The sequence below is a fragment of the Eleutherodactylus coqui genome, chromosome 1 (genome assembly GCF_035609145.1).
Source record: "Eleutherodactylus coqui strain aEleCoq1 chromosome 1, aEleCoq1.hap1, whole genome shotgun sequence".
Taxonomy (NCBI): domain Eukaryota; kingdom Metazoa; phylum Chordata; class Amphibia; order Anura; family Eleutherodactylidae; genus Eleutherodactylus; species Eleutherodactylus coqui.
In genome coordinates this window covers 39,434,205-39,461,099 of record NC_089837.1, presented here as the reverse complement: position 1 = coordinate 39,461,099, position 26,895 = coordinate 39,434,205, and the positions used below count along the sequence as shown (strand labels likewise).

The 26,895-nt window shown below is 44.4% G+C and overlaps 2 protein-coding genes across 2 annotated transcripts in view; both read left to right on the top strand.

The window, feature by feature from the left end:
• Positions 1 to 26,895, top strand: part of LOC136612439 (zinc finger protein 721-like) — a 564,334-nt gene that overhangs the window by 265,823 nt on the left and 271,616 nt on the right. The gene's annotated exons all lie outside the window — the stretch shown is intronic.
• Positions 19,222 to 26,895, top strand: part of LOC136608787 (zinc finger protein 271-like) — a 50,017-nt gene continuing 42,343 nt past the window's right edge. Inside the window, exons 1-2 of the mRNA XM_066589129.1 lie at positions 19,222 to 19,369; positions 23,550 to 24,936. Of these exons, the coding sequence (XP_066445226.1) occupies positions 19,222 to 19,369; positions 23,550 to 24,936 (1,535 nt within the window). The remainder of the gene's footprint in view (positions 19,370 to 23,549; positions 24,937 to 26,895) is intronic.

Below are 26,895 nucleotides of genomic sequence, written 5' to 3'. Positions count from 1 at the left end.
GGCTATTGAAAAAAAAAAAAAACCCGTTTCGGACAACCCCTTTAAACCTGAGTTCGGGTGCTCCGTCTTCCTGTTCCATGCTCTGTTATCAGAGTGTAAGAAGTGAAAGAAAGTGTAAGAAAAAAAGATTTATTTCGTATCACCGTGTCTTTGAATGCAATAATACCAAAAATAAATTTCCGGAAAATAGGTTTTATCGTTTTTAGTCTAAAATTGAAAAGCCTAAAAGAAAATATCTAATTTTGGTATTACTGTATACATACCGACCTGCAGAGAAGTTATATGTCATTTAAATGATATGCTGAATGCTGTGTTTAAAAAAAAATGAATTAAAGGGGTTGTCTAGTAATAGTAATGTATGGGTTAGAATAATAAAATGGCAGATGCTGAGATCCAGCACTGTAGTCCTGCTGCAGTCCCGCTGATGGCTGTGATAGGTGACTGATGCAGGCAATGAGAGACTGCAGCATCACATTTGTGAACTCCTGAAATCATGGTGCTGAGAATGTGTAGGCCGATGCTTGGAGAATGAGCGGTGATGCTACAACGGTCAACTACGTTCCTATAATGTCACCACTGGGAGCACAGCGGGACTACAATGTGGATCCTGGTGGCAGCAGAAGGGTAAGTGAGTTTCATTTTATTATTTTTAACCCTTACAGCCCTATTAAAGTGGGGTTGTCAGGTAACTGGAGCTCCACAATTTAAGCACTCTTCACAACACCTTAAGTTTGCCATAAACGTCAAAACTTATCCAACTATCAGATAGGCTCACCCTGGAGACCTGTCATTTCTCCCCCCTGCACCCCATGGCGGAATATCTCTAGCGAGGCACTCTGAAAATTATATAAGGGATTACAGTACCATCATATCTAGTGATTACAGATGAATTCATATATGGAGTTGTTAATTTTCTTTTTTCTTCTCAATCCAGCCCAGATCACCAAGACAACTTCACCCGGGCACAACTTATCTCTTCACAAATTGACATACTCTTATCTTTGTCTCCCTGCTTTGCCAGCATCCTCCCTATGTTTTCCATACCTCCACACAATCTCTTTGTCCATAGTACCTTACACTAAATAGGCTCCACATACTAGGTGCCATTTTTACTGCCCTCCACACTAAAAGTGCCTTTTTATGGCCCAAACAGTAGTGATGTGCCCTTTAATAATACCTCCATCAGTTATAATGCTGCCTTTTCTCTCAAACAATTCATAATCATGTTACTATCTGTAACAATGCTCTATTTCATGCCATCAAATAAAAAACACTACACCCACCTTTTTTGCTCCCCACTACCCTAGTCGAGTCCTTCAGTGCCTGGTAGTGCAGTGACATGCTGCACAGTACGTGACTACTGAGGACCATCTCTGGCTTCCAACACTTATTAGGACCCCTCCTCCTAAAGAGTTCATAGCCCCTGATATATTAGGCTAGAGGGGGAGAGGTGAAGTTTTGGCTATATGGGACCCAGAAACCTTTTATGGTTGTTCTGTCCTTGTCGCCTAGTCCAGCATACCTTGTCACGGGCAAGCATTAGGTCATTTTCTGCAGAGCCTTGCCAGCATACAAGGTAGCTGCTAACACTACAACCGGATGCACATGGGTGTATGATTAGCATGTATTACGCGCCGCTGTATGCCCGTGTGCTACATGGTAAATAGCAGGCAATTAATTACATTGCCTTACGTAGTTCGAATCACATTAGCGTGACAGAATTGCGTAAGCGAACGCAAAAAAAGAATGCAGCATGTTTTATTTTGCCATGTATATATGTGAGATACAGCCTATTGTTCTCTATAGGCCTGTATATACGCGTGCCCATACGCAATTATGGTGAATTTTGAGAATTTGAAGCAGAGGATTAAAGTGCCGACTTGTGGTGTGGAATGCGGAAAAATTCCACCCAACCTGAAAGGCCCCTAAGGCCTCATGTCCACGGGGAAAAGATTTTAAATCCGCAGCGTTTTTCCCGCACGTGGATCCGCGCCCCATAGGGATGCATTGGACACCCGCAGGTAGTTAAATACCTGTGGATGTCATTTTCCCCTGAGGCGCGGATTGCGTGTGCGGGAAAAAAACGCGACATGCTCCATTTTAGTGCGGGTCGTCCGCGGACACGGCTCCTGCAGGCTTCTGTTGAAGCCTATGGAAGCCATCCGGATCCGCGCAACACCTGTACCAGAATTAAAACTTACCTGTCCGGACGCTGCGGATCTTCCCTCCGTCGCGGCTGGATCTTCTTTCTTCAGCCCGGCGGATGTGCCTGGCGCATGCGCGCGGCACGCTGCCGGCGTGCCGAGCACATCCGGCGGGCCGAAGAAAAATTATCCGGTCGCGACTGAGGGAAGATCCGCAGCGTCCGGACAGGTGAGTTTATTATTTTTAGCCTCATGTCCCCGGGAAAGGAGGGACCCGCTGTGGGATTCTGCATGGAGAATCCGCGGCGGGCCTGATTTTTCCCGTGGACATGAGGCCTAATAGTACCAATATATAGCAGTAACATAGTAACATAGTAACATAGTAACATAGTATGTAAGGCCGAATGAAGACATTGTCTATCTAGTCCAGCCTGTCTATCCTACTGTGTTGATCCAGAGGAAGGCAAAAAACCCCAAGGCCAGAAGTCAATTGGCCCTTTTGGGGAAAAAATTCCTTCCCGACTCCCTAATGGCAATCAGACTGTTCCCTGGATCAACCCCTAATAGTTCCTACCTGCCTATATACCAGGATTGACACTTAAACTAAAATTTATATCCTGTAATATCCTTCTCCAGAAAGACATCAAGTCCCCTTTTAAACTTCTCTATGGATTTTGCCATCACCACTTCCTCCTGTAGAGAGTTCCACAGTCTAACTGCTCTTACAGTAAAGAACCCCTTTCTGTGTTGGTGATGAAACCTACTTTCCTCTAATCGTAGCGGATGTCCTCTTGTTACCGTCGTGGTCCTGGGTGTAAACAGATCGCGGGAGAGATCCATGTGTTGTCCCCTCATGTACTTATACATGGTTATTTGGTCGCCTCTTAACCTTCTTTTTTCTAGAGTAAATAGTCCCAATTTGGACAGCCTCTCTGGGTATTCCAGTCCCGTCATTCCATGTATTAGTTTAGTCGCTCTTCTTTGAACCCCCTCAAGCACTGTGACATCTTTCCTGAGCACCGGTGTCCAGAATTGTACGCAGTATTCCATGTGAGGTCTGACAAGTGCCTTATATAATGGAAGGATAATGTTCTCGTCCTTCGCCCCTATACCTCTTTTGATGCACCCCAAGACTTTATTTGCCTTTGCAGCAGCTGACTGGCATTGGTTACTCCAGTTTAGTCTACAGTCCACTAGTACCCCCAGATCCTTTTCCATATCACTTTTCCCTAGTGGTACCCCATTAAGTGAATATTGGTGACATCCATTTCTCCTGCCCATGTGCATAGTCTTACATTTTTCAACATTGAACTTCATTTGCCATTTTTCTGCCCAAGCCCCCAGCTTATCTCGGTCCGTTTGTAGCCGCACATTGTCCTCCGTTGCATTAATTATATTGTATAATTTTGTGTCATCTGCAAATATTGATATTTTGCTGTGCAGCCCCTCTATCAGGTCATTGATAAATATGTTGAACAGAGTGGGGCCTAATACTGAACCCTGTGGCACCCCGCTAGCGACTGTGGTCCAATCAGAGTACGAACCATTTATTACCACCCTCTGCTTTCTATCGTTGAGCCAATTTTTTACCCACTTACACACGTTTTCGCCCAGTCCGAGCTGCCTCATTTTGTATATTAGCCTATTATGTGGCACGGTGTCAAAGGCTTTAGAGAAGTCCAGATATACAAGATCAATAGATTCTCCCTGGTCCAGCTTAGAGCTTACTTCATCGTAGAAACTGATCAGATTTGTCTGACATGAGCGACCCTTCATGAATCCATGCTGGTGAGGAGTTATTCCCTTAATCTCCTTGAGGTACTCATCGATTGCGTCTCTCAGAATCCCCTCGAAAATTTTTCCCGTTACTGAAGTGAGACTTACTGGCCTGTAGTTACCAGGCTCACTTTTGCTCCCTTTTTTGTAAATTGGGACCACGTTGGCAATGCGCCAGTCCAATGGTACTACTCCGGTCTTGATAGTGTCTAGAAATATTAGGTATAGCGGCCTAGCTATCTCAGTGGGGGGGAAGGATACAAATTAATATGTATTCACCTTGTATGTTGGTGGATACATATCCTACAGTGGCCCCTCCAGTATCCAACACTTTTGAAACTAGACTTCATCTGTAAATCGTGCGATGCACCAAATCCCCGGATGTTCCCCCAGTTGTAAACTAGAATGATAAGCAATATTGCACACGTTTCTCCAAATCCGTTGGAAGCAGCTCCTGGACTATGGACACATTGAATAAAGAATGCCAATTTCTTGCGGAAGTCTCCCTAACCCTGAAGGTTGTAAGTTCAATCCCTGCATGGTTCAGGTAGCCGGCTCAAGGTTGACTCAGCCTTCCATCCTTCCAAGGTCGGTAAAATGAGTACCCAGCTTGCTAGGGAGTAATAAATGAATTATCTGAAAGTGCTGCAGAATAATTTGGTGCTATACAAATAACAAGTCCCTTCTCCTGTGGACATGGCCATATACGGGCTTGTTTTTTTGTGTCAAGCTGTAGTTTTTATCAGTACCATTTTTTGGGTACATATAATGTTTTGTATAACTTTTTAAAATGTTTTTGGAGAGCAGGGAGAAGAAACATCAATTCTGCCATTGTTCTTGTGTTTGGTGAATTAGGGGATGGGATAATTTGAATTGTGAAGGGTTAATGGTTGTACAATAGAGATGAGCGAGCGTACTCGGAAAAGCACTACTCGCTCGAGTAATTTGCTTTATCCGAGTATTGCTGTGCTCGTCCCTGAAGATTCGGGTGCCGCTGCGGCTGACAGGTGAGTCGCAGCGGGGGGAGCGGGCGGGAGAGAGGGAGAGAAAGATCTCCCCTCCATTCCTCCCCGCTCTCCCCTGCAGCTCCCCGCTCCGTGCCGGCACCCGAATCTTCAGGGACGAGCACAGCGATACTCGGATAAAGCAAATTACTCGAGCGAGCAGTGCTTTTCCGAGTACGCTCGCTCATCTCTATTGTACAAGGCTCTAAATTCCCTAAAGTCCTGAAATTCAATCCAATAATGCCATGCTTGGAACATTTTGCCTGTGATTCTTTAACCCCTTAAAAACCAGCCTGTTTTGTGCCTAAAGGACCAGATACTTTTTAGGGATTTTACCCCTGTGGTGCTTTTAGTGGCCTATTTTTTTTTTTCCATCAGCTACCAAAATTATTTTTGCAGCAATTTTTTTTATGTGACATACAGGGAATATCTTTGTTACAGACTTTTTTTCCTCTCTTTTTAGTTTTATTGGGGGACATTTTTTACCATCTATGTCCTCCATGATTTTTTTTTTTTAATTTGACACTTTTCCACTGTAGCTGGGCATCCATAGGAGCCCCATAGTCACTAGCATAGCCGATCAGGGTCTGCCAGGACCCTGGAGGTCTGCTGTGCCACGGGATCCCACTGGTCATGTGATCGCCAGCTTGCATAGTGGAAGAAACACTTCCACTTTCACTTCTTAGAACATAGCGCTCATTGAGCGCTATGTAGCGGGCAAAGGAAAAGGCAGACATGGTTAAAACCGCTTCTACCTTCTCCTCCTGGTTCTTAGCTGAGGCTAACCATTGACAACCCAACCTGCTTCTGCTTGATTGCAGGAGCAGAGGATTTTCTTTTTTGCTGTATTTCTGCGATTGGGGAGGATTAAAGCCCAGGACCAAGCACCATAAATTTACGGTGCTTGGTCCTTAAAGGGGTTGTCTCGCGCCGAAACGTTTTTTTTTTTTCCATAGGCCCCCCCCCCCGTTCGGCGCAGGACAACCCCAAAGGATGTGTTAAAAAAAAAAATGCTATTACTTACCCGAATCCCCGCTCTGTGACGTCTTCCTTCTTCCTTCTTCTTCCTTCACCAAGATGGCCACCGGGATCTTCACCCACGATGCACCGCGGGTCTTCTCCCATGGTGCACCATGGGCTCTGTGCGGTTCATTGCCGATTCCAGCCTCCTGATTGGCTGGAATCGGCCCACGTGATGGGGCGGAGCTACGAGGACCAGCTCTCCGGCACGAGCGGCCCCATTCACCAGGAAGAAGACCGCACAGCGCAAGCATGTCTAAAAAAGCAAGAAGACATCAGAATTAGACGGATCCATGGCGACGGGGACGCTAGCAACGGAGCAGGTAAGTGAATAACTTCTGTATGGCTCATATTTAATGCACGATGTGCATTAATATGGCCATACAGAAGTGTATAACCCCACTTGCTGCCGCGAGACAACCCCTTTAAGGGGTTAATAGAAGCTGTGAGCACCTCCATCTCCATGATGTATTATGTTGAACCATAATGAAATAGAAGGTAGGGAGGTTTGTCGCCATAATTTTTGAATGCAGATTCTTGCTGTGTTAACCAGATGGCGAACCACAGAGTGCTTGTAAACGGATATTGGGATATCCCTAAGATGCAGAAGAAAGAATGCAAGGGATTTAGGGAGGGCAAATGTGATATGCCAACACTGGACAATTCCAAAATATGTAAAGTAAGGTTTTTTGCTCCAACCCACATCTGCAGCATAGTGGAGACACGAAGGGTATCATTTTATGTAAATGAGAGGGCACCCTGTACCACCGAGAGAGGATTTTGAATCCTGTTTCCTGAAACCTACTACAGATGGAAGATGTGTGAGTAAGATTGTATATTTTGTCTTTCTGCTCCATTGTGAGTGGCAGTGGCAGATCTCTTTCCCAACTCTGAATGTAGTTGAGGTCTGGAGCATTGGGCTGGAAGATTAGGATTTTGTAGATACGTGAGATGGTATGTTGGAAAGAACGTTCTTCACTGCAAAGAGATTTAAAACGAGTTTTCGTCCATGAAAATCCTGTTTTCCCTGCTGGTGTGTATTACTGAACTGTACCAAGTTATGGCAAGTATGGTAAAGGAAAGTGTCAGGCAGCATCCATCGGTTAAATTCAGCCCACCCGAGCTTTCTTTATTCTCAAACAAACATCAGCAAGGCAGCAACATTTCGATCCTATGCAAAGGATCTTTCTCAAGTTATGGCAAGTAAACAAGCTTACCCAACTGTTCCCAGTTTGGCTCTGAAAGTTAAATCTCTGTGTGTGGACTCTTTATTGCTTACAACTGGATTTACCACAGAGGATGGAACGGTGGCGTCACGTGTGACAAAAAGGACTACGATAATCCACCACTGGGTTTCCCTATTTTCATAGCCTGCCCTCGGCCCCTTGGACGTGTCCCTGGTTACCCTCCGGGTGGGATGCGGTCGAGCCACCGTGAAAAGGCCCAAACTCTACTCTGCTGTCTCCTAGGCTGGAGCCCACTCCTTGGGTGCTGCAGGGATGTAAGGAAGTGTTTGAGTTGGATGATGTGCTAAGATGACAGGGGCATCAGATCAATTATTCCTGCCAGTGTCTAAAGAGAGCCAGCATCTCTCTAGCAGAAAATGGTGTACTCTGAATCTGTTGTTAGAGAGCCATTGACAAAATGTTTTCCAGGCCAGGTGGAAAGACTGAGCTACCCAGGATAGAAAAACAAAGGGGAGGGTATAGGAGAAACCCCCAGCCTGGGGAAGACCCGAGTGATAACCTTCAGTTCTGGGCCAATCGTCGGGTGATTTCTCGCCTCTATGGGCATATCTTCAACAAGCCAAGCTATTAAAGGCACTAATTGGGATGCTAGTTCTAAGGAGGCCCATTGTTTAAGTTCTTGGTATCTATGCCAATCAATTATTCATAGTAAGTGGGAGCTTGAAGGTAAGCTATGAAGTCAGGTAGGCCACTTTCGCCTTCAGCCTTCTGCATGGTGAGTATATTGTGAGTTACAAACGTGGATTTGTTTGCCCAGATGGATTTGGTGAGAAGAGAAAAAAAGGGTCTGAAAAAGTGTACAAGATTCTGGGGAGAATGTTCATCTTGAAGACCACCGAAAAACAAGATTGTCAGCAGAAGTCACCAATCTTCCAATCAGCTGTTTCGACCCGGGTCTTTTTCAAGCTGATTCACATATACATTGCTATTACCTCCATTATATATCAGTTAACAATTAAACATACCCAATCACCATTGCACCCATGATTACAATTAGTAAACACGTGTGATACCTCTATCCTCTCCTCGTCATAGGGTGGCACGTGAGTGACATCATCTGCATCTACTCCCTTATGATTATCGGTATACATCCAGGCACCGGCATCCATCAGGGCTTCTGCGCATGCGCGAGATTTACAACCTCTCGCGTGATATCCCAAACGACACTCTTTCTCAATAGGAACCTGTATACCTGTCCTGCGCATGCGTGAGAACACTGCTGCCGTGCGATACCTTACTCACACCCAATATCGGTCCGGCAGTGCATTTAGTCATTAGTTTGTTGTCATGACAACCAGGCAGCTCAGCCTGCTAACAATCTCAATCTCATTACTCCGCCAAGTATGCAGCACAGGTACGGGTTGTCAGACTTACCTAAGCAATCTTAAAATCCGCAGTATTAGCTTAAGGCCTCATGTCCACGGGGAAAATCAGGCCCGCTACGGATTCTACATGGAGAATCTGCAGCGGGTCCCTCCTGCCCCGCGGACATGGGCGCTGAAAATAGGAATTTAAAAGAATTTACTCATCCGGAGCAGGCCGGGAGGGTCTTCTCTTCCTCACGGCCGGATCTTCTTTTTCGGCCGGCGGATGAATTCGTCACGCCGGCGGCACGTCGCCGACGTGCCGCGCGCATGCGCCGGGCACATCCGCCGAGCCGAAGCAAGAAAGATCCGGCCGTGAGGAAGAGAAGACCTTCCCCGCCCGCGCCGGATGAGTAAATTCTTTTAAATTCCTATTTTAGGTCTCCCGCGGATCCGGACGGCTTCCATAGGCTTCAATAGAAGCCCGCGGGAGACCCGCACGAAAATGGAGCATGGTCCAGATTTTTTCATGCTCCATTTTTTTTAAAATCACTTTTATTGACCATCCGCGGGTATTTATCTACCCCGCGGGTGGTCAATGCATCCCTATGGGGTGCGGATCCGCGTGCAGGAGAAGAGTTAAAATCTGCTGCGGATTTTAATTCTTCTTTTGCCCGTGGACATGAGGCCTAAGAGTGTATATGTATGTAAAAATAAAGTACCAACACTATCTCAAGAGTGTATGCAAATGTATATGTACCCAAATTAGAATGCCCAATCTAATACCCCATATCAACACTGGGGAATATTTATTCTATTGCAGAACCTTCATGGCATCATTCATTTTTCATATTTGGGTATTTCCCTTAAGCCACTGCCAATCATGCCATATCCCAAGATTCAACAGAGCAGTAACCAAGGGATGGGTGAGTGGTCCCCAGTCATGTGATCGCAGTTATCCAATGGATAATGGCAATCACATAAAAGTTTAAAAAAAGGCAAAGTTTAATCTCCATTCACCGATACAATCAGTTAGGGGAGATGAAAATTCTTAACGGAGGCCTCTGCATTTGAAACACAACGCGATGTAGGTACCCGCATCATCGCTAAGTGACGGCGCGGGAAATATAAACAAAATACGGTATACTGCGCATAACCACCTGTGTGAGTACACAGTTATGTGCAGTACATTACGCGGCCGCACGCTGCGGCACGACTGGGCTCACAGCAAGTGGATTCCACCTACTGCCGTGTGAGCCCGGTGTTATTCAGACCCCTACCTATAATACATAATTACAAGAAGCCCCGGGTACGTTCGCCTTCCTGCAGTTCCAGGAGCAGCTTGTTGAGCACCTTCTGTGTGAGACCGCCGCACCTCAGCAAGAATACGAAGCCCCACAGAGCGCCACTTTATACACCCCGTCCCTGCCACTGAGGTCAAGAAATGCCCCCCAAAAAAGTGCCACTGAGCAGGGGGATACCTGGTTTTATTGCCCCATGTGCAGATCCCAACCAGGACCCCGTAATTACTCCAGTTCTCAGACATACTAAACAGTTTTACAGTGTCACTTTTATCTAAGATTAGGGGATACCAAAAAGGTGGGGGTCAATTTTTTTCTTACAAGTGAGCAATGGGGCCTGGAATTTATTTCGTTGTGCCCTGAAGTCCAAACGGTGTTCCCTCCATTATAGGCCTAGCCATGTGTCCAGAAAGCAGATTGGGGTTACAACGGGTATGTCTCTGACCACAGGACAAACTGGGGTATCCATTTCGGGGTGCAAGTCTTCATTCAGATGTGTGCTGTACAAAAAAAAACTGTTTTTAAAATGACAGAATTGCCAAAAAAATGAAAATCATAATTTCTTTCCTTCTGCTTTGCTTAAATTCATTCAAAAACTGTGGAATCAAAATACGCAGTACACCTCTAGATGAATTCGTTAAGGGGTCTAGTTTTAAAAATGGGGTCATTTGTGGGAGTTCTCCATCGTTTTGGCCCCTCAATGGCTCTACAAGTGGGCAATGGGGCCTAAAAGGTCTTCAAGCAAAATGTCTGTTCTGAAAGCCACCAGCTGCTCCTTTCGGTTCGGGCCCCGTTGTGCTTACAGACATAGAATTAGGGCCACAACGGGGATGTTTCGGAATACAGGGAAAACTGGGGTATCAATTTTGGGGTGCAAATTCTCATTTTCATGTGCGCTATAGAAAAAAAACCTGTCTTTAAAATGGTATATTTGCAGAAAAATATGAAATTTTATTTCATCTCCTCTAAATTGCATGAACTCCTGAAAATAAACTGTGAAGTCAAAATACTCCTGACCCCCTCAGTGAATACATTAAGAGGTGTAATTTTTAAAATAGGGTCATTTGTGGGGGTACCTATCATTTTGACACCCATGAGCCTTTGCAATCTTGGCTTCGTTTAGGAAAACAAGTTTGTACGTTTCTTAAATGGTTAAAAAAAACACTAAAGTTTTTCCAATGTGCTTCCAGAATAAAGTAAACAGATGGAAATATATATTTTAGCAAAATTTTGTACAGTATGTTTGCACATATTTGAGATATTGCAGTTGAAAATGTGAAAAAATGAAAATTTTTTCAAAATTCTCCGAATGTTTGCACGTTTAATAAATATTCACAAATTCTATTGGTCGATTTTTACCAGCTAAATAAAGTTCAATGGGTGGCGAAAAAACAATGTCAGAATCACTTGGATATGCAAAACCTTTATGGGTTTATTCTATGTTAAAGTGACACATGTCAGATTTCCAAAATTTGATCTGGTTATTAAGGTGCAAACAGGCTTGGTCACTAAGGAGTTAATCCACTCCATAATCCTTGTTCAGGTCAATAATTATAGAGAACAAAACCAAAATGACAGTTATTGAGGAATGTTTCCGTTTTCTAGCGAGAGAATCACCCTGTAGATTTCACTGCTGAGCTCCGCCCCTTATATACTGATCACATGATGATGACATCATCACAGGTCCTTCAGCCACAACTTCTCTTCCTTCCCACTGCTGAGCTCCGCCCCTCTTGTACTGATCACATGGTGATGACATCATCACAGGTCCTATTGCAGCAGATACACAGCAGTTCCAAGTGACTCCTGTTGTCTCTGTTATCAGCCAGAGGATATACATACACGGCACAGTGATATCAGCTACATTATATTACAGTATCAGCCCTCTGCGTGTGACTCCGGCCGGCAGGTAAGAGACGGCGGAGGGGTTTTATGCTGTTTTGTTCATTTTTTTGTAATTGCAGTAAAACCGTGAAGTGTGTCTTGTGTTGAGCTCCGACATGATACATAAACTACTAATATTTGGTGAAAACGGGTGGCTTTATGCTGCTTGAGGAGAGGCGTGAAATGGTGCCCCCTTGTAAACCCCCCCCCCCCTCGTGCTACAGACATTGTAAGCACCAATACACAAGATATCCGACATATACATAAACTATTGAGACTTGTCTGATGTGAGTAATAGTAACCCCCCCCCCGTAATGGTCCTGATAGTAATAGTGAGCCCCTTAATGGCCCCAATAGTAATAGTGCCCCCAGTAGTGTCCCTCTTAGTGGCCCCAATAGTAATAGGGACTCCTAAAGGCCCCGATAGTTATAGTGAACCTGTTAGTCGTTCCTGTAGTAATGGTGCCCCTTTTGGTGACCCTGGTAGTGTCCCTCTTAGTGGCCCCAATAGTAATAGGGACCCCTTAATGGCCCAGTAATTATAGTGACCCCATTAGGCGTTTCTCGTATAAATAGTGCCCCCAGTAGTGTCCCTCTTAGTGGCTCCAATGGTAATAGTGCCTCCTTCAGTGTCCCTCTTAGTGACACAAATAGTAATAGGAACCCCCTTAAAGGCCCCGGTAGTTATAGTGAACCTGTTAGTGGTTCCTGTAGTAATTGTGACCCATTTTCGTGGCCCCAATAGTAATAGGGACCCCTTAAGGGCCCCAGCAGTTATAGTGACCCTGTTGGGGGTTCCTTTATTAAAAGCCCCCCAGTAGTGTCCCTCTTGGTGGTCCCAGTAATGATATGGACCCCCTTAATGGACCCTGTAGTTATAGTGACCATGTTCGTTCTTATAGCTATAGTGGCTCTGCAAGTGGCCCAAGTATTAATATTGACCCCCCATAATGGTTCTGGTAGTAATAGTGCCCCCAGTAGTGGCCCCAATAGTAATAGTGCCTCCATTAGTGTCCCTCTTAGTGACCCTAATAGTAATAGGGACCCCCTTAATAGCCCTGGTAGTAATAGTGCCCACGGTAATAATAGTGACTCTTGTTGGTGGCCCCGGCAGTTATAGTGACCTCCAGCTGACAACATGAAGCATTTACCTTTGTCTGCGGCTCAGGTCAGGCAGCTGCCACTGCGGTGATCATACTGTGACCCCTGACGTCTGCACCCCGCATCTGTGCTGCGTACATGACAACCCCTGCAAGCAGGAACACAGACACCAGGGAGAGAGAGGTCAGAGGTCACAGACTGATTACAGAAACGATGACTAAAGTGAGGTAAATATTTCTTGGTTGCTGCCCGGGTGGCTAGCAGCTGACAATTATTTTTTACCGTCCGTTATTATATCTGGTAAATAAAGAAATGCTGGCCTTAATTACGGGCTGGACCGGTGACTTACTGGTCGGGTGACAACCCTAGCGCCGCCTCTCTGAGGTCTTGCAGACGGCTGCCTGAGAGCTCAGTTTGCTTCATGGCAGTAGCGCCCCTGGTGGTGAATGTTACCCTCCAGTGTAAAGAGTGAAATCTGCAGCAAAATGTATGAAGATCACACAAGAATCATAGGTGCAGCGGATGGCGGTGATATATGTGGTGGCGGTAGTATGTGGTGGATGATCACACAGGGTGAATACAATGCAGATTTTGTGCATGGGAACTTCTGAGCGTATCACAAGAGCAGGAAGGTGGATCAGGTTTTAAAGGGATTCTGTCACCAGGTTCGTGAGGTTTGACTCGGACCTGAGCGCTGCAGCACGAAAAGTGATGGTTCCCTCCCTATACATAAAAGGGGAGAGAACTGTGAGTCTGCATGATGAGGGCAGGAAGAAGCCGCCCCGGCCTGCCTCCATGACTCAGTGCTCGGGTCCAAGTCAAACCTCATGAATCTGGTGACAGAATCCCTTTAACCAAGTTCATCCCGACTACCACCAACATGTTTTCCCGAAAATAAGACCCTGTCATATATTAATTTTTGTCCCAAAAAAGGGCACTAGGTCTTATTTTCAGGCGGTCATATTATACGAACCTAACAAGCTTGGTCCACATCCCTCCCACTGCTCTCTGGAGCTCTGGCAGGCCTCCGGCTGTCCTTGGCCGCCCACAGAAGATCGCTTCCTGGTTATGGTATTCATAAATCCCAGCTCCACAAAGCGATGGCTCTGATTAGTTCTCGAACCCTGAATCCAATGGCTGTGATTGGTTCATCCAGTGCTTCATTGATTGGCTGAGCAGCGCTGAAGAACCAGTCACAGCCATCGCATTCTTGAGGCAGAATTTACGAATTGGCGGAGTCGCAGCATTGATTGGCCAATTCATAAATCCTGCCTCCACAACGCGATTTGCTGTGATTGGCTGAGCAGCGCTCGAGAACTAATCAATGCCGCACTGGATGTACCAATCAGTGCATGCATATTTTTGGTGGATTTTGACACATGCTGCGGTGTGTCCTTTGTCATATTCATGTTGTGGCGCAAAGAAAAACAGCCTTTGAGAGTTATTGCCATCTTGGCTTTTTAATGCTAAAATTGGAATACATAAGGCTTAATGTCCACGAGTGGATTTGATTTGTGGGGCACCCAGTGAGCCATGCAGACCATCCGCAGTACAGAAAACATGGAAGTACAGAGGTCCGTGCAGATGCTGCCGCCTACCTGCACAGGTACGCAGGCGTAGTGAGGTCAAAAATAGGCATCAAAAACAACACTAGCACTGGAAGCCAACACAACAGTGATAAGAGAGCGGTCATACAAGTTAGGGCCCTTTTACACGGGACGCAGATGTCCAGCAAGTCGTCCCAGCAATAATCGATCCTGGGCTTAGTAGTAAATGGAGGTGGAGCGAGTCGGTAATCGTTCTGGCTCGCCCACCTCCATTCACAGTAAATAGGTAGTTGTATGTTAGTGAAATACTACCTGTTCACACAGACTGATCCGTTGTTGAGTTTTCTGAAATGGAACAACGAACGAGAAGCGAACGGATTCCTGTTCGATCAGTTAGGGCATGCATTTACACAAACAATAATCTATAGTCCCATGTAAGAAGGCCCTTTCGCATTTTTTTTTTGCGCACTATGCCCTGCAGACAAATAAATATGCCACCACCTCCCACGCAGCATCACGCCAACTGCAAACATGGTAGTACTTGCAGCAATTGTCCCACAACGCTGGCCTGTCCTGCACAAGTACAAGAAGTTGCTCTTGATGAATTAAACGTGGCACTTTTCTGCAAAAATGTATTTTCTCTTTGGCTTCCGGCGCCTTCCCATCTGCACTTCCTTTTTTTCCCCTTGGTCGCCATAGTTGCAATGGCCGAGCAGCGACTCAAGGAACGTACCTTAATAAGGGTGACAGGAAGGCCTGTTTTGTCACGGTGACGCCAGTACTCCAACTGGACCCTCGGGGTAAAATGACAATGAAATAAATGAGTTGAGTCCAGTAGTATATTAGTAATCTGGGAGTATGCAGATTTACTGACTTTGGTATTTTGCAGTATAATTGAATTCACCATTTTCCACAAAGGTACCTTGAACAGGTACACACAGATGCAGTAGTATGCAGGCAATTGAACACAATGAGAAATACAGTGACCTTTCACTTGATTAGGACCTGACTTCAACACTCCCTCCTCTAATTACTGAACAGACTTGATAAACCATCTCCCCACTAGTTGATCAAGCTGAAGGATTGATTTGAGTTTAGTGAAGTGTAGATAAAGCAGACCGCAAAGAGGCTGTAAGGCTAATCCTGGCTTTGAGTTTACCGGATAGCTATGACTCCCTGTTAGTAAAAGGCTGACCTCAGAAAGGTTCTCCATCCTTCTGCTGTGGGATGCCAAGGGAATGCGTATACACCACGCTCGACCTTGGGAGAAACTGTGATGCACTGCTAACTTGCTTCTGTACACGTACCTCCTCCTCTCCGACATGACTGACTGCAACCTCTCCTCTCTCGCACCTGACTGACTAACTTTATCTCCTCTGTTTCTTTCCTGCACTTTCTGGACTCCTCCCACTCTTGCATAGGGACTTGTGTTGTGGCTTTCCCGCCCTTGGACTCTGCACCAGTGAGATTAAAGCTGACTATCAGCCAATAGGACACAAGCTGACATCAAAGCTAAGCTCTAGGCTTAGTGGAGAGAAGGGGGGACACAGGGTCTCTCCTACAGACGGCACCTTCTGTGTCCAAGGACGGCACATAGACAGGTGAGACAGGAAAAGTGTTGGTGTGAATGTTCTGTAGGACCCGCTGGGCCACTACATAGTTATCTGTGGGAGAAAATCATCCCAATTGCATGTACAAGTGACTCCAATGCCTTTTTTCTTGGCTCCCATAGAGATTAATGACCAATTCTCACTCTGGAATCGGACAAAAATAAGACATGCTGCAAATTTTCAGCCTAATACTATCGCGGCGAGAGGAAAATCGCTCATGTAAATTAACCCAAAATAATGGGTTATTACACTGCAAAGGTTCTGTGCTTCGCGCATTTCCACACAACATGCATGTTTTTCTTGCCCGTGTTAACACAGTGTTATATGGATTAGGGTTCCCCGATCTGTATGGAGAAGTGACCCTCGCATCCAGGGAAAAAATGAGGGAAGTATCTGATCGCGTTTCCTGCATTGTCCATTCCCTACTATGGCACGTACGGAAACAGTGGCCTAGATAACTTTGGCGTATCCCTGTCTGTACTGAGAATATACCTTGCATCCATGTGGTGATGGCTCTACAAACCGGATTCGCTCTAGTCTCAATCAGCGAATTTCTGTATTTTCACTCCTGATATTGTATGATTTGGGATCTTTCCTTGTTTCATAAAGGTGCCGGCAGAACTAGAACTGGAGTTTTTGTCTAGAACAGACCTCCTTCTGAATGACCCACCAAGAATGGAGAAGGACCGGAATGAAGTTACCAAAACCATATTAAACTTCACCTTAGAGATCATCTACCTGCTGACCGGAGAGGTAAGCTATTCTATATTTCTATGATACTTATTGAATTATGTAACAAGTCAGACTAAGGGAAGAGAAAATCCATTCTAGGACGTAATAGGAACAATCCAGTGTCCTGTATAACGGCTTCCAGACCTTCCAAGTGAAGGAGAACTAAAGAACTGAGCAGCAGAAAATGTGAAGATCGGCCCCCAATATGGTCAGTTCTGTATGGTGGGAACCAATGAGCTAATAGTAATGTTGTAGGAGCAATGAGAATGGTAAGTAGGCTCCTTGTAATGAGGAGGAAAGGGCAGCCAGGAACCAGCAGGATCACATGGCCGGAGTTCGGCGTGGAGACTCAGATTTTTGCCAGTCGCTCAACGTCTACAGTATATGAAGACCTAGAAGACTGATGGCAGGAGGACACGTGGTCCATCTAGTCTGCCTTTCGATTTATTTCCTCTTGTTTTGTTTTTCTTAAGCCCCATTTATACATAATGATTAACATTTCACTCAAACAAACAAATGTGCGTGATAATCGTTACATCTAAATGCGAGCCATCGTGTACTTCAATTTCAGCCGGTATACCAATCAGCGTTACATTTAAACGCTCCCAGCTCAGCGTTGCACATAGCAAAGTGAAGCCTTGAACAAGAAATGGATGATTTTAAACAATGACCTGCCTGTCTAAGCATTTTGCAGGAGGGCGGACAACTGCGAATGGATTAGCGGTGACATCATTGCTCAAACGGGAAGCGTTCCATGTAAAGGGCCATTAGGCTACATATATGTTTAAAGGGGTTGTCCCGCGCCGAAACGTTTTTTGTTTTTTTTTCAATAGCCCCCCCGTTCGGCGCGAGACAAACCCGATGCAGGGGTGTAAAAAAAAAACCCGTCCAGTACTTACCCGAATCCCCGCGCTCCCGCGACTTCTTACTTACCTTAGTAAGATGGCCGCCGGGATCTTCACCCACGATGCACCGCGGGTCTTCTCCCATGGTGCACCATGGGCTCTGTGTGCTCCATTGCCGATTCCAGCCTCCTGATTGGCTGGAATTGGCACACGTGATGGGGCGGAGCTACAAGGAGCAGCTCTCCGGCATGAGCGGCCCCATTCGGAAGGGAGAAGACCGGACTGCGCAAGCGCGTCTAATCGGGCGATTAGACGCTGAAATTAGACGGCACCATGGAGACGGGGACGCTAGCAACGGAACAGGTAAGTGAATAACTTCTGTATGGCTCATAATTAATGCACGATGTACATTACAAAGTGCATTAATATGGCCATACAGAAGTGTATAACCCCACTTGCTTTCGCGGGACAACCCCTTTAACTCCAGCAGGTTTACTGCCCCGTACTGTTGGTTCCGGCCACATCTGCTAGGAGTTTTTTTTAAGCATCTTCTACTCTCCCAGTTCAGTCTGTTCTGACATTACTTCTCTTCTTTGCCCAACTTCAGATTTTATCCCCGTATTCTTGTGTTAAGTTTATTTAAAAAAACGCTTCCCTCCGATCAGTCATTAAAGAGGTTTTCTGGGAAAATACTATTGATAACCCATCCCCAGGACCCCGACAGATCAGCGGATTGTGCACCCGCTGACAGCGCCGCAATTACACAGGAGTCGGGTGGAAGTCTCTGCACTGACCTCTGTGTAGTGGCCAGTGGTTGTAACTGCAAGCGGGGCTCATTTTGAAATCAATGCGAGCTGCTGAAATTGCAGGCACGGCTCGTGTTGGTCCTGTAAAACATGAATAAACGATATATGACTGCTTAAGCAAATGACCGGCCGTTTGCTCGATTATCGCTACATGTAAAAGTAGGATGGGTGGAGCTATATAAGGCAGCAGTGAAGTTGAGATGAGAGTGGCGCTAACAGTTTGTGCAGTCAGCCGAGTCATGGTTTCCCCAGCATATCAGCAGGGAACTAGCTCAGGGTATCCACCTCAGACCAAGCAGAAAGTTGGAGGTCAGAAGAGAGTGAAGGACTGTAACTGTTTCATTGCCAGCCCCCCCGCCCCTTTTGCAGAGGGATGCCCACATGCATTACAATGTCCCCCTATCTCTCCTCCAGGTTATACAAATTAAATTCTTTAAGCTATTATAGGATATTTTACACTTACGACCCTGCACTATTTTTGTGTCCTATCTCTAGACTTATTTTATTTCAACATAATTCAAAAAGTTCAATATTTCTATAAAACATGTATTTTCGTAGGTGATGTCTTCAGAACTGAACATGGTGTTCCAGATGTGGTCTCTCCACATCTCTATACAGTGGGATCACAATTGAGAGAGGAATACTGGGTTCAGTTCTCTGTTTCTCTCCCCATACACAGGATTACACAATAGTAAAGAAGACATCAGGTGACGGTACAACTCCCGATGGAGGATGGAGCAGGAGCAAGAGCCCCATCACAGAGGCTCCTCCTCACTTACCGATACATGAGCAGAAGATCCTAGAACTCACCAACAAGATCACTGAGCTGCTGACTGGAGAGGTGACACTGCTGGGAATGCTGGGTAATTATACAGTAAGAGCACTAGAGGAGTCTGGGTAATGATGGTATCATTGTGTTGTCAGGTTCCTATAAGGTGTCAGGATGTCGTTCTCTATTTCTCCATGGAGGAGTGGGAGTATTTAGAAGGACACAAGGATCTGTACAAGGATGTTATGATGGAAAAGTACCAGGCCCCTGTATCACAAGGTACGAAGAAATATACAGGACATATACAGTATATGTGTGTATATGTAATATATGCATGTTCGAAATATAGGAAAAAAAACATTCTAGCTGGAGCCATAGCTGGACTTCCTTGCAAGGGTTCAGGAGTTTGGAGTCTCTTCTCTGCAATGCTCTGTTATTTGTGGATGTTGACTCCTATGGAGGAACTGTTATCTATTTTATTGATTACAGCAGGGTTAATGGTGGTAATATAGCATGGTGCAAGGGCACTGATCGATGCCCACATGTACTACCCTTATGACCATCCTTAAAAGTTAGTTGTACAGTGATTTACTACATCCTGCATTCTAAACAAAAGGCTACAGCAGAATTCTACGGCCACACACTCACTTTGGCTGCAATGGGTGGTTGCACTTTCAACAAACGCTTTGTAGCCCTGCAACCTCACAATCTCATTGTGGTCAACGGGGTCATGGTATGGCTCACAATTTGCTGCCATCCGCAGATCACAGAAAAATCCAACCTTGGTGGATTTTTTTTTTTACTCCCCTCAGGTCATGATCGCAGCATTTTACGAGTTGCACCATGATCCTATTAACCTCAATGAGAGTCTGAGGCACAGGGCCATGACCTTTCTCTTAGTTGCCTTCTGAATTTAACCAATGTTAATGCTGCCTTGATCTGAGATCATGTCTCTCTTTACTAAGTGGAGAGAACAAGCGGACAGACAAAGAATAACTGCAAAGTACCAATACTTGTTAGTGACTGTCAACAGCTTCTAGCAATCATAGAATGGTAGAGTTGCAAGGAACCTCCAGGGTCATCGGGTCCAACCCCTGCTCAGTGCAGGATCACTAAATCATCCCAGACAGATATTTGTCCAGCCTTTGTTTGAACACTTCTATTGAAGGAGAACTCGCCACCTCCCGTGGTAACCTGTTCCACTTATTGATCACCCTCACTGTCAGAAAGTTTTTCCTAATATCTAATCTGTGTCTCCTCCCTTTCAGTTTCATCCAATTGCTTCTAGTCTTTCCTTGTGCAGATGAGAATAGGGCTGATCCTGTTTCTCCTTGTTAAATACCATTCTGTTAGTTGCTGCCCACTGTTCAAGCTTTTCAAGATCTTTTTCAATACTCTCTCTCTCTTTCCTAGTGTTATCTTTCCCTCCTAGCTTCATGTCGCCAGCAAATTTGATCAGTTTCCCATGAATCCCTAGATCATTTATAAAAATGTTTAACAACACCGGGCCTCGGACAAAGCCTTGTGGTACCCCACTTGATACATTCTTCCACTTGGATGTGCAGCCTTTTATAACCACTCTTTAAGTACGATCACTCAGCCAGTTGTGAATCCACCTAACAGTTGCTTTGTGAATCCCATATTTGGTCATTTTTTTCAATAAGTATGGTATGAGATAATTTGTCAAATGCTTTACTAAAGTCAAGATATACTATATCTACCGCAATTCCCTGATCAACCCAGTCGGTGATTCTGTCATAGAAGGAAACCTTGTTGGACATTTCTGTCCTTAAGAACATCGAGCCATTGGATTCTTCCTACCATCTTTCTGAGTCCATTAAAATCTGCCTTTCTTAAAACCAACCTTGAGGTCTGAGTTTTCTCAGGTCTTCCTCCCCTTTTTATGCAAAATTCAAGGATAGCATGATCACTGCCTCCTGAGGACCCAGCCACCCGTACTTCCTCAACCATTCCCTTCCTGTTGGTAAAAATTTGGTCCATGGCTCCTGGCGGCACAGTTTTTTTCGCTGTGTCCACGGTACCCAGAGGTGATGGGGATCTCTCAGAAGAAGTGTCTGGCGGCTTCCCATTTCTTCAGCCTCCCACCGGGCTTCTCAGGCCTGGGGAGCAGATTTTAGCCGCAGCCTGCAAATTTAGGCCCTGGCTGCGGCCTACTGTTTGGTACTTCTAATGGGGACAAGTTCCTTTCCCCTCTTCACCAATAGGGGCTTTTGGTGCTGGGTGCCAGGTTTCTGGTCCTCCCTCCATCTTCTGGCTTGGTGCCTGAATGCTCTTTTACCATTGTCTCCTATGCTACAAAACCTGCAGTTGGGTCCTGTTTGTTCTCTCTGCCTAAGCAGATGGCTCTCTGCTATTTCTGGGACCGGTAGTGCACCTCACGTCCTCCTGATTTCTATTCCAGTGTATCATCGCATCACCGCTCCGTATTCATCCAGTCCAGTAATGGGTAAGTGCTGCCTGGCGGCGAGCTTCACTGCTTCTTTGCCTCTCCTGCAGCACGTATAGCAGCAGGTACAGATAAAGGCGCAGTGTGGCACTACGTTCAACTCCAGGGCCAACAGATCTAGACAGGGCCCAAACAAAACCAAGTATTTTGCTTAAGCTCACTGCAGAACGAAATTCTTTTGCTGACAGTCGGAGCTGGCATTCCCCAGCTGTCTTCCACTGACCCAGGTGGCAAGAAAACCAGCCACAGGTACTTATCCTGTACAACCTCCTCCATCTGCCTAACTAGAATGGGCTTGCAGCCTCTTTCAGGCGGTATCCAACCTTACCAAAGCGTCTACCTCCATTTTAGACAGTCTGGGCTGCTTTTTCTGTCAACTGCCACCAAGGGTATATGACAATGATAATTTTGCCACACATGACCCTCCACGTGGTATACCTCGGAAATGAGCTTCGCCTCCTCTTTTGAGGCATCCTTCTCACTCTCTAGCCTCCTTTTACCTCCATGTCTCTCTTCCAGAGATGACAACTACTCTAATGAGGAACTTTCTGGGTCAGACTACAATTTGGATGAGGGACAGGCATCTAAGCTATCCTTTTTGATTGATAGTCTGATAGTGGCAGTAAAAGAGACCTTTCAGGTGAAGGGTCAGCCAGTGATTACATCTATGGAAACTCTCTCTTTTCGGCACTCAGAATGTACCCAGAAAATCTTCTCTTACTATTTGGAATACAAAGACATTGTAGTCCGGGAATGGAACCTCCCCAACAAACGCTTTACCAATCTAAACATTTTATAAACCCCCAGATCGCTTCTTTGCTTCTAGTATCCCAGCCTCTTCTTTGTAGGACACCACTGTGGATCAGGCAATAGCAACTCTGCCCTATCCGGGAGTAATAGTGCTGGTTCCTCCCTCAGAATGCTTCAAAGATTTTTCTTCCAACCTGTTCATGGTGCTGAAGAAGAATGGCACTATCAGATCCGTTCTGGACTTGGAGAAGTTAAACCGCATTATCAATGTCCTTCACTCCCACATAGAATCATTCAGGTCAGTCATAGTGTTCATGGAACAGGGAGAGTACCTGTCTTCCATAGACCTCAAAGACGCTTATCTTCGTGTCCCAGTATGTCGAACTCGCCAATGTTTCCTCTGCTTTGCCGTCTACTCAGATCAGTACCACTGCAAGGTCATTTGATTTGGCCATGGCCCCCCGAGTATTCGCTAAGGTCCTGGCATCCGTCTCCGGGCTCTGCAGCAATAACCCTCCATACCTGCTATGGAAAAACGATTCTTCATGCACATAAGTGGAAACCAAATGCAGTTTCGGCTTGCGGATGAAAAATGGCAGCATGCTCCATTTTTCTGTGGTTCCCGCGTGGATGGCTTCCATTGAAGTCAACAGAAGCCATCCGAGCCATGGCCCATCCGCATTTGACATTGCGGATGGGCCATAGATTCCACGGGAAAAGCAGAAATTAAAAAAAAAAATCTGTACTGCGCATGTCCGACAGGGAGCCATGGGGACCATGGTACCGCAGTACAGAAAGAAGAACAAAAACTACAGGTTCGCACGGATGCCAGCTGGGCACAGGGTCAGATTCCACTGCGGGCTCCTGCATGTGGAATCCAACCCACTCCTTTGCATGTGACCTTATGCAGACACGAAAATCTTTTTGGTCTGCCGCTGTATTGTTCCATCTATGAATGACTGCCTGTTTAGGCGGAATGATGCAGCAGCAGACCAAAAATGATTTTTGTATCTGCATGAAAGATCCAATCAGCAGCTTATTGAAAGATGGAGCCGTGCAGCTGTTCATCAATGAACAACTGCCTGTTTACTGTGAATGGAGGCGGGCGAGCCAGGGATCATTCCGCGTTCATTCACTGAGCAGTCATTGCTTCTGTGCACCCGACAGTCATCCCCTGTAAAAGGGCTTTGACAGGAATAATGCAAATTCGTTTAATTCATGACATCCATTTTTAATTACCAGATAATCCAAGTAAGAAGTGTGATGAAATCTTCCAGTTATCGCCTAATTATAAAGTAGAAAATGAAGATATCGTACAGCGCTCTTCAGTAGAAAACTTCGTTACCGTTCATGTACAGCCAGAATGTCATAGTACAGATCTATCATATGATCCCATTAAGAACTGTGATGAAAACTTCCAGTTATCACCTCATTGTAAAGTAGAATATGAAGAAGATATCATGCAGTGCTCCTTAGGAGAAAACATCATTACCCATCTTGTGCATCCAGGACATCAAAGTACAGATCTATCATACGATCTCAGTAAGAACTCTGATGAAAACATCATGTTATCACTTAATTGTAAATTAGAAGATGAAGATATCATGCATCACTCTTCGGGAGAAAACCTCATTAACTTTCATGCACATCCAGGAATTTACAGTACAGATATGTTTTATAATCCTGTTAATGATGATGAACATTCTATTGACCAATCACTGAATTTTACCACAAGTGCTGGTCACATACGAAGTAAAATGTTTCAATGTGTGGAATGTGGAAAAGAGTTTATAAAAAGCTCAGACCTTTTTACACACAGAAGAATTCACACAAGAGAGAAGCAATTTTCAGGTTTAGAATATGGAAAATGTTTTATGCTGAAATCAGATTTTGTTAAACAAGAAATTCCCATAGAAGGGAAGCCATTTTCATGCTCAATATGTGGGAAATGTTTTACGTATAAATCACATCTTCTTCAACATGAGAGAATTCACACAGGAGAGAAACCGTTTCCATGTTCAGAATGTGGGAAACGTTTTATGCGGAAAGCAGATCTTGTCCCACATAAGCGGATTCACACAGGAGAAAAGCCATTTCAATGTTCAGAATGTGGGAAATGTTTTACAGATAAATCAGATCTCGTTAGACATCAGAGAATTCACTCTGGAGAGAAGCCGTTTATATGCTCAGAATGCGGGAAAAGTTTTCCATGTAAATCACATCTTAATCAACATAAGAGAATTCACACAGGAGAGAAGTTGTTTCTATGTTCAGAATGCGGCAAAAGTTTTTTGCGGAAATCAGAGCTCGTTGCACATCAGCGAAGTCACACGGGAGAGAAACCGTTTCCATGTTCGGAATGTGGGAAATGTTTTACAGATAAATCATACGTCGTTAAACATAAAAGAATCCACACAGGAGAGAAGCCATATTCATGTTTAGAATGTGGGAAATGTTTCAGACTGAAATCGGATCTTGTTAAGCATGAGAGAATTCACACGGGAGAGAAGCCGTTTCCATGTTCAGAATGTGGGAAATGTTTTAGAAATAGATCACATCTTGTTACCCATCAGAGAATTCACACAGGGGAGAAACCATTTTCATGTTCAGAATGTGGAAAATGTTTTATGCTGAAAGCAAATTTTCTAATACATCAGAGGCGTCACACAGGGGAGAAGAAGTTTTGATGTCCTAAATGTGTAAAACTATTTAACAAGGAAATCAATTTTTGAAACTCAGAGAATTAACGTAGATAAAAAAATTCATACTCTTGTTTAGAATGTGCAAAAGGCTTTAGAAGCATAAAAACGTTAGCTAGTAAAAATATTTTTTTTGTGTGTGGAATGAGCCTGAATCTGTCAAAAACTTCAAATTCAAAATACCTGAGGTCAACTGTGACCAGGATCCATAAGAGAAGTATTGTGGGTAGAAGGAAGAAAAGAGGTGCCTTTACTTTCAAAGCAGTCAAGGAATTCTCACCAAGAACCTTAATCCGTTCATAAATTAACCCACTGCAGGAGAATCCGGAGTGGCATAGTGAAGAAGTGAGGACTCCTTGTGTAAATTGTTTACTTTCTAAAATATGTGGACATTCATTGAAACCGCATAAAGGTAAAGGTGATTGGACTGAACAAAAAATAACAAATTGTATTCCTAATGATTTGCTAAATAAAAAATAAAAAAATCTTAGATCTGCGATTCCTTTCTGTGGCTGGAATACCTAATACTGCCTCTGTGGCAAAAACAACCTCTAGCAGGCCTCATTCATACTTGCTTATTTTGGTGAGTATACTGCATCAGTATTCATAAGGGTGTATTCAGACAGGTGAGTTTCACATGCAAGTTACGTTTCATAGCGATATGGACGGAACTCACGCATGTTGATGAGACATCGATTGCAATGTTGTCATTCCCAAGCGATTTTACTCCTCACGATTGAAAAGTTGCTGCATGTCTTATGGTGCAGAGTGTAAGCGCTCGTTTACGACCTGAAGGTTGCAAGTTCAATCCCCGAATGGTTCAGGTAGCCGGCTCAAGGTCGACTCAGCCTTCCATCCTTTTGAGGTCGGTAAAATGAGCACCCAGCTTGGTGGGGGATAATAAATTTTAAAAAAATTACCTGAAAGCGCTGCGTAATAAGTTGGCGCTATACAAATAACAAGATTTATGTATTTTATTTAATTTTTGGGTGAGAAGGAATCAACCATTGTTTTCTATGGGGTCTTTAAAAAAAAAAGAACAAAAAAAAAAACACACCAGCATGCTATCTGATTGCATGCTATTGCGATGTGAAGTTTACCACTGAAAACAATTGGAAGAAATTGAATCAAACTATTGTGAAAAATACACAGATGTGAGATTATGGATTTCTTAACCCCTTAATGACATGGCCTATTTTGAGCTTAAGGACCAAGCCTTATTTTTCAAATCTGACATCTGTCACTTTCTGTGCTAATAACTTTTGAATGCTTTTACTTATCAAGGTGATTCTGAGATTGTTTTTTCGTGACATATTGTACTTTATGTTAGTGTAAAAATTTCTTCAATAAATTTTGTCCTTATTAGGAAAAAAAATCCAAATTTACTGAAAATTTGGAAAAATTCACAATTTTCAAACTTTGAATTGTTTTCTTTGTAAGATAGAAAGTCAAAAACCACAACATAGTTATTAATTAACATTTCCCATAGGCCTACTTTACACAGCAATCATTTTTTAAGTGTTATTTTACTTTTTGCAGATTCCACAAAGTATATAAATTTAGCAGTAATTTTTCACATTTACTAGCAAATTTCAAAATCTAAATTTTTTAAGGACCAATGCAGTTCAGACATAGTTTTGCCGAGCCTGTATATCAGAATCCCCCATGAATTGCCCCATTTTAAAATCAGCACCCTTCAAAGTATTCAAAATGGCATTTAGAAAGTTTATTAACCCTTTAGATGTTTTACAGGAATTAAAGGAAAGTGCATCAAAAATTAGAACAGTTCCTTTTTTCTACTGATTTTCAATATAAAACCTTTTTTTATATATAAAACAGTAGGAGTTAGCAAAGAAACAAAACTTGGAATGTATTACCCAGATTCCGCA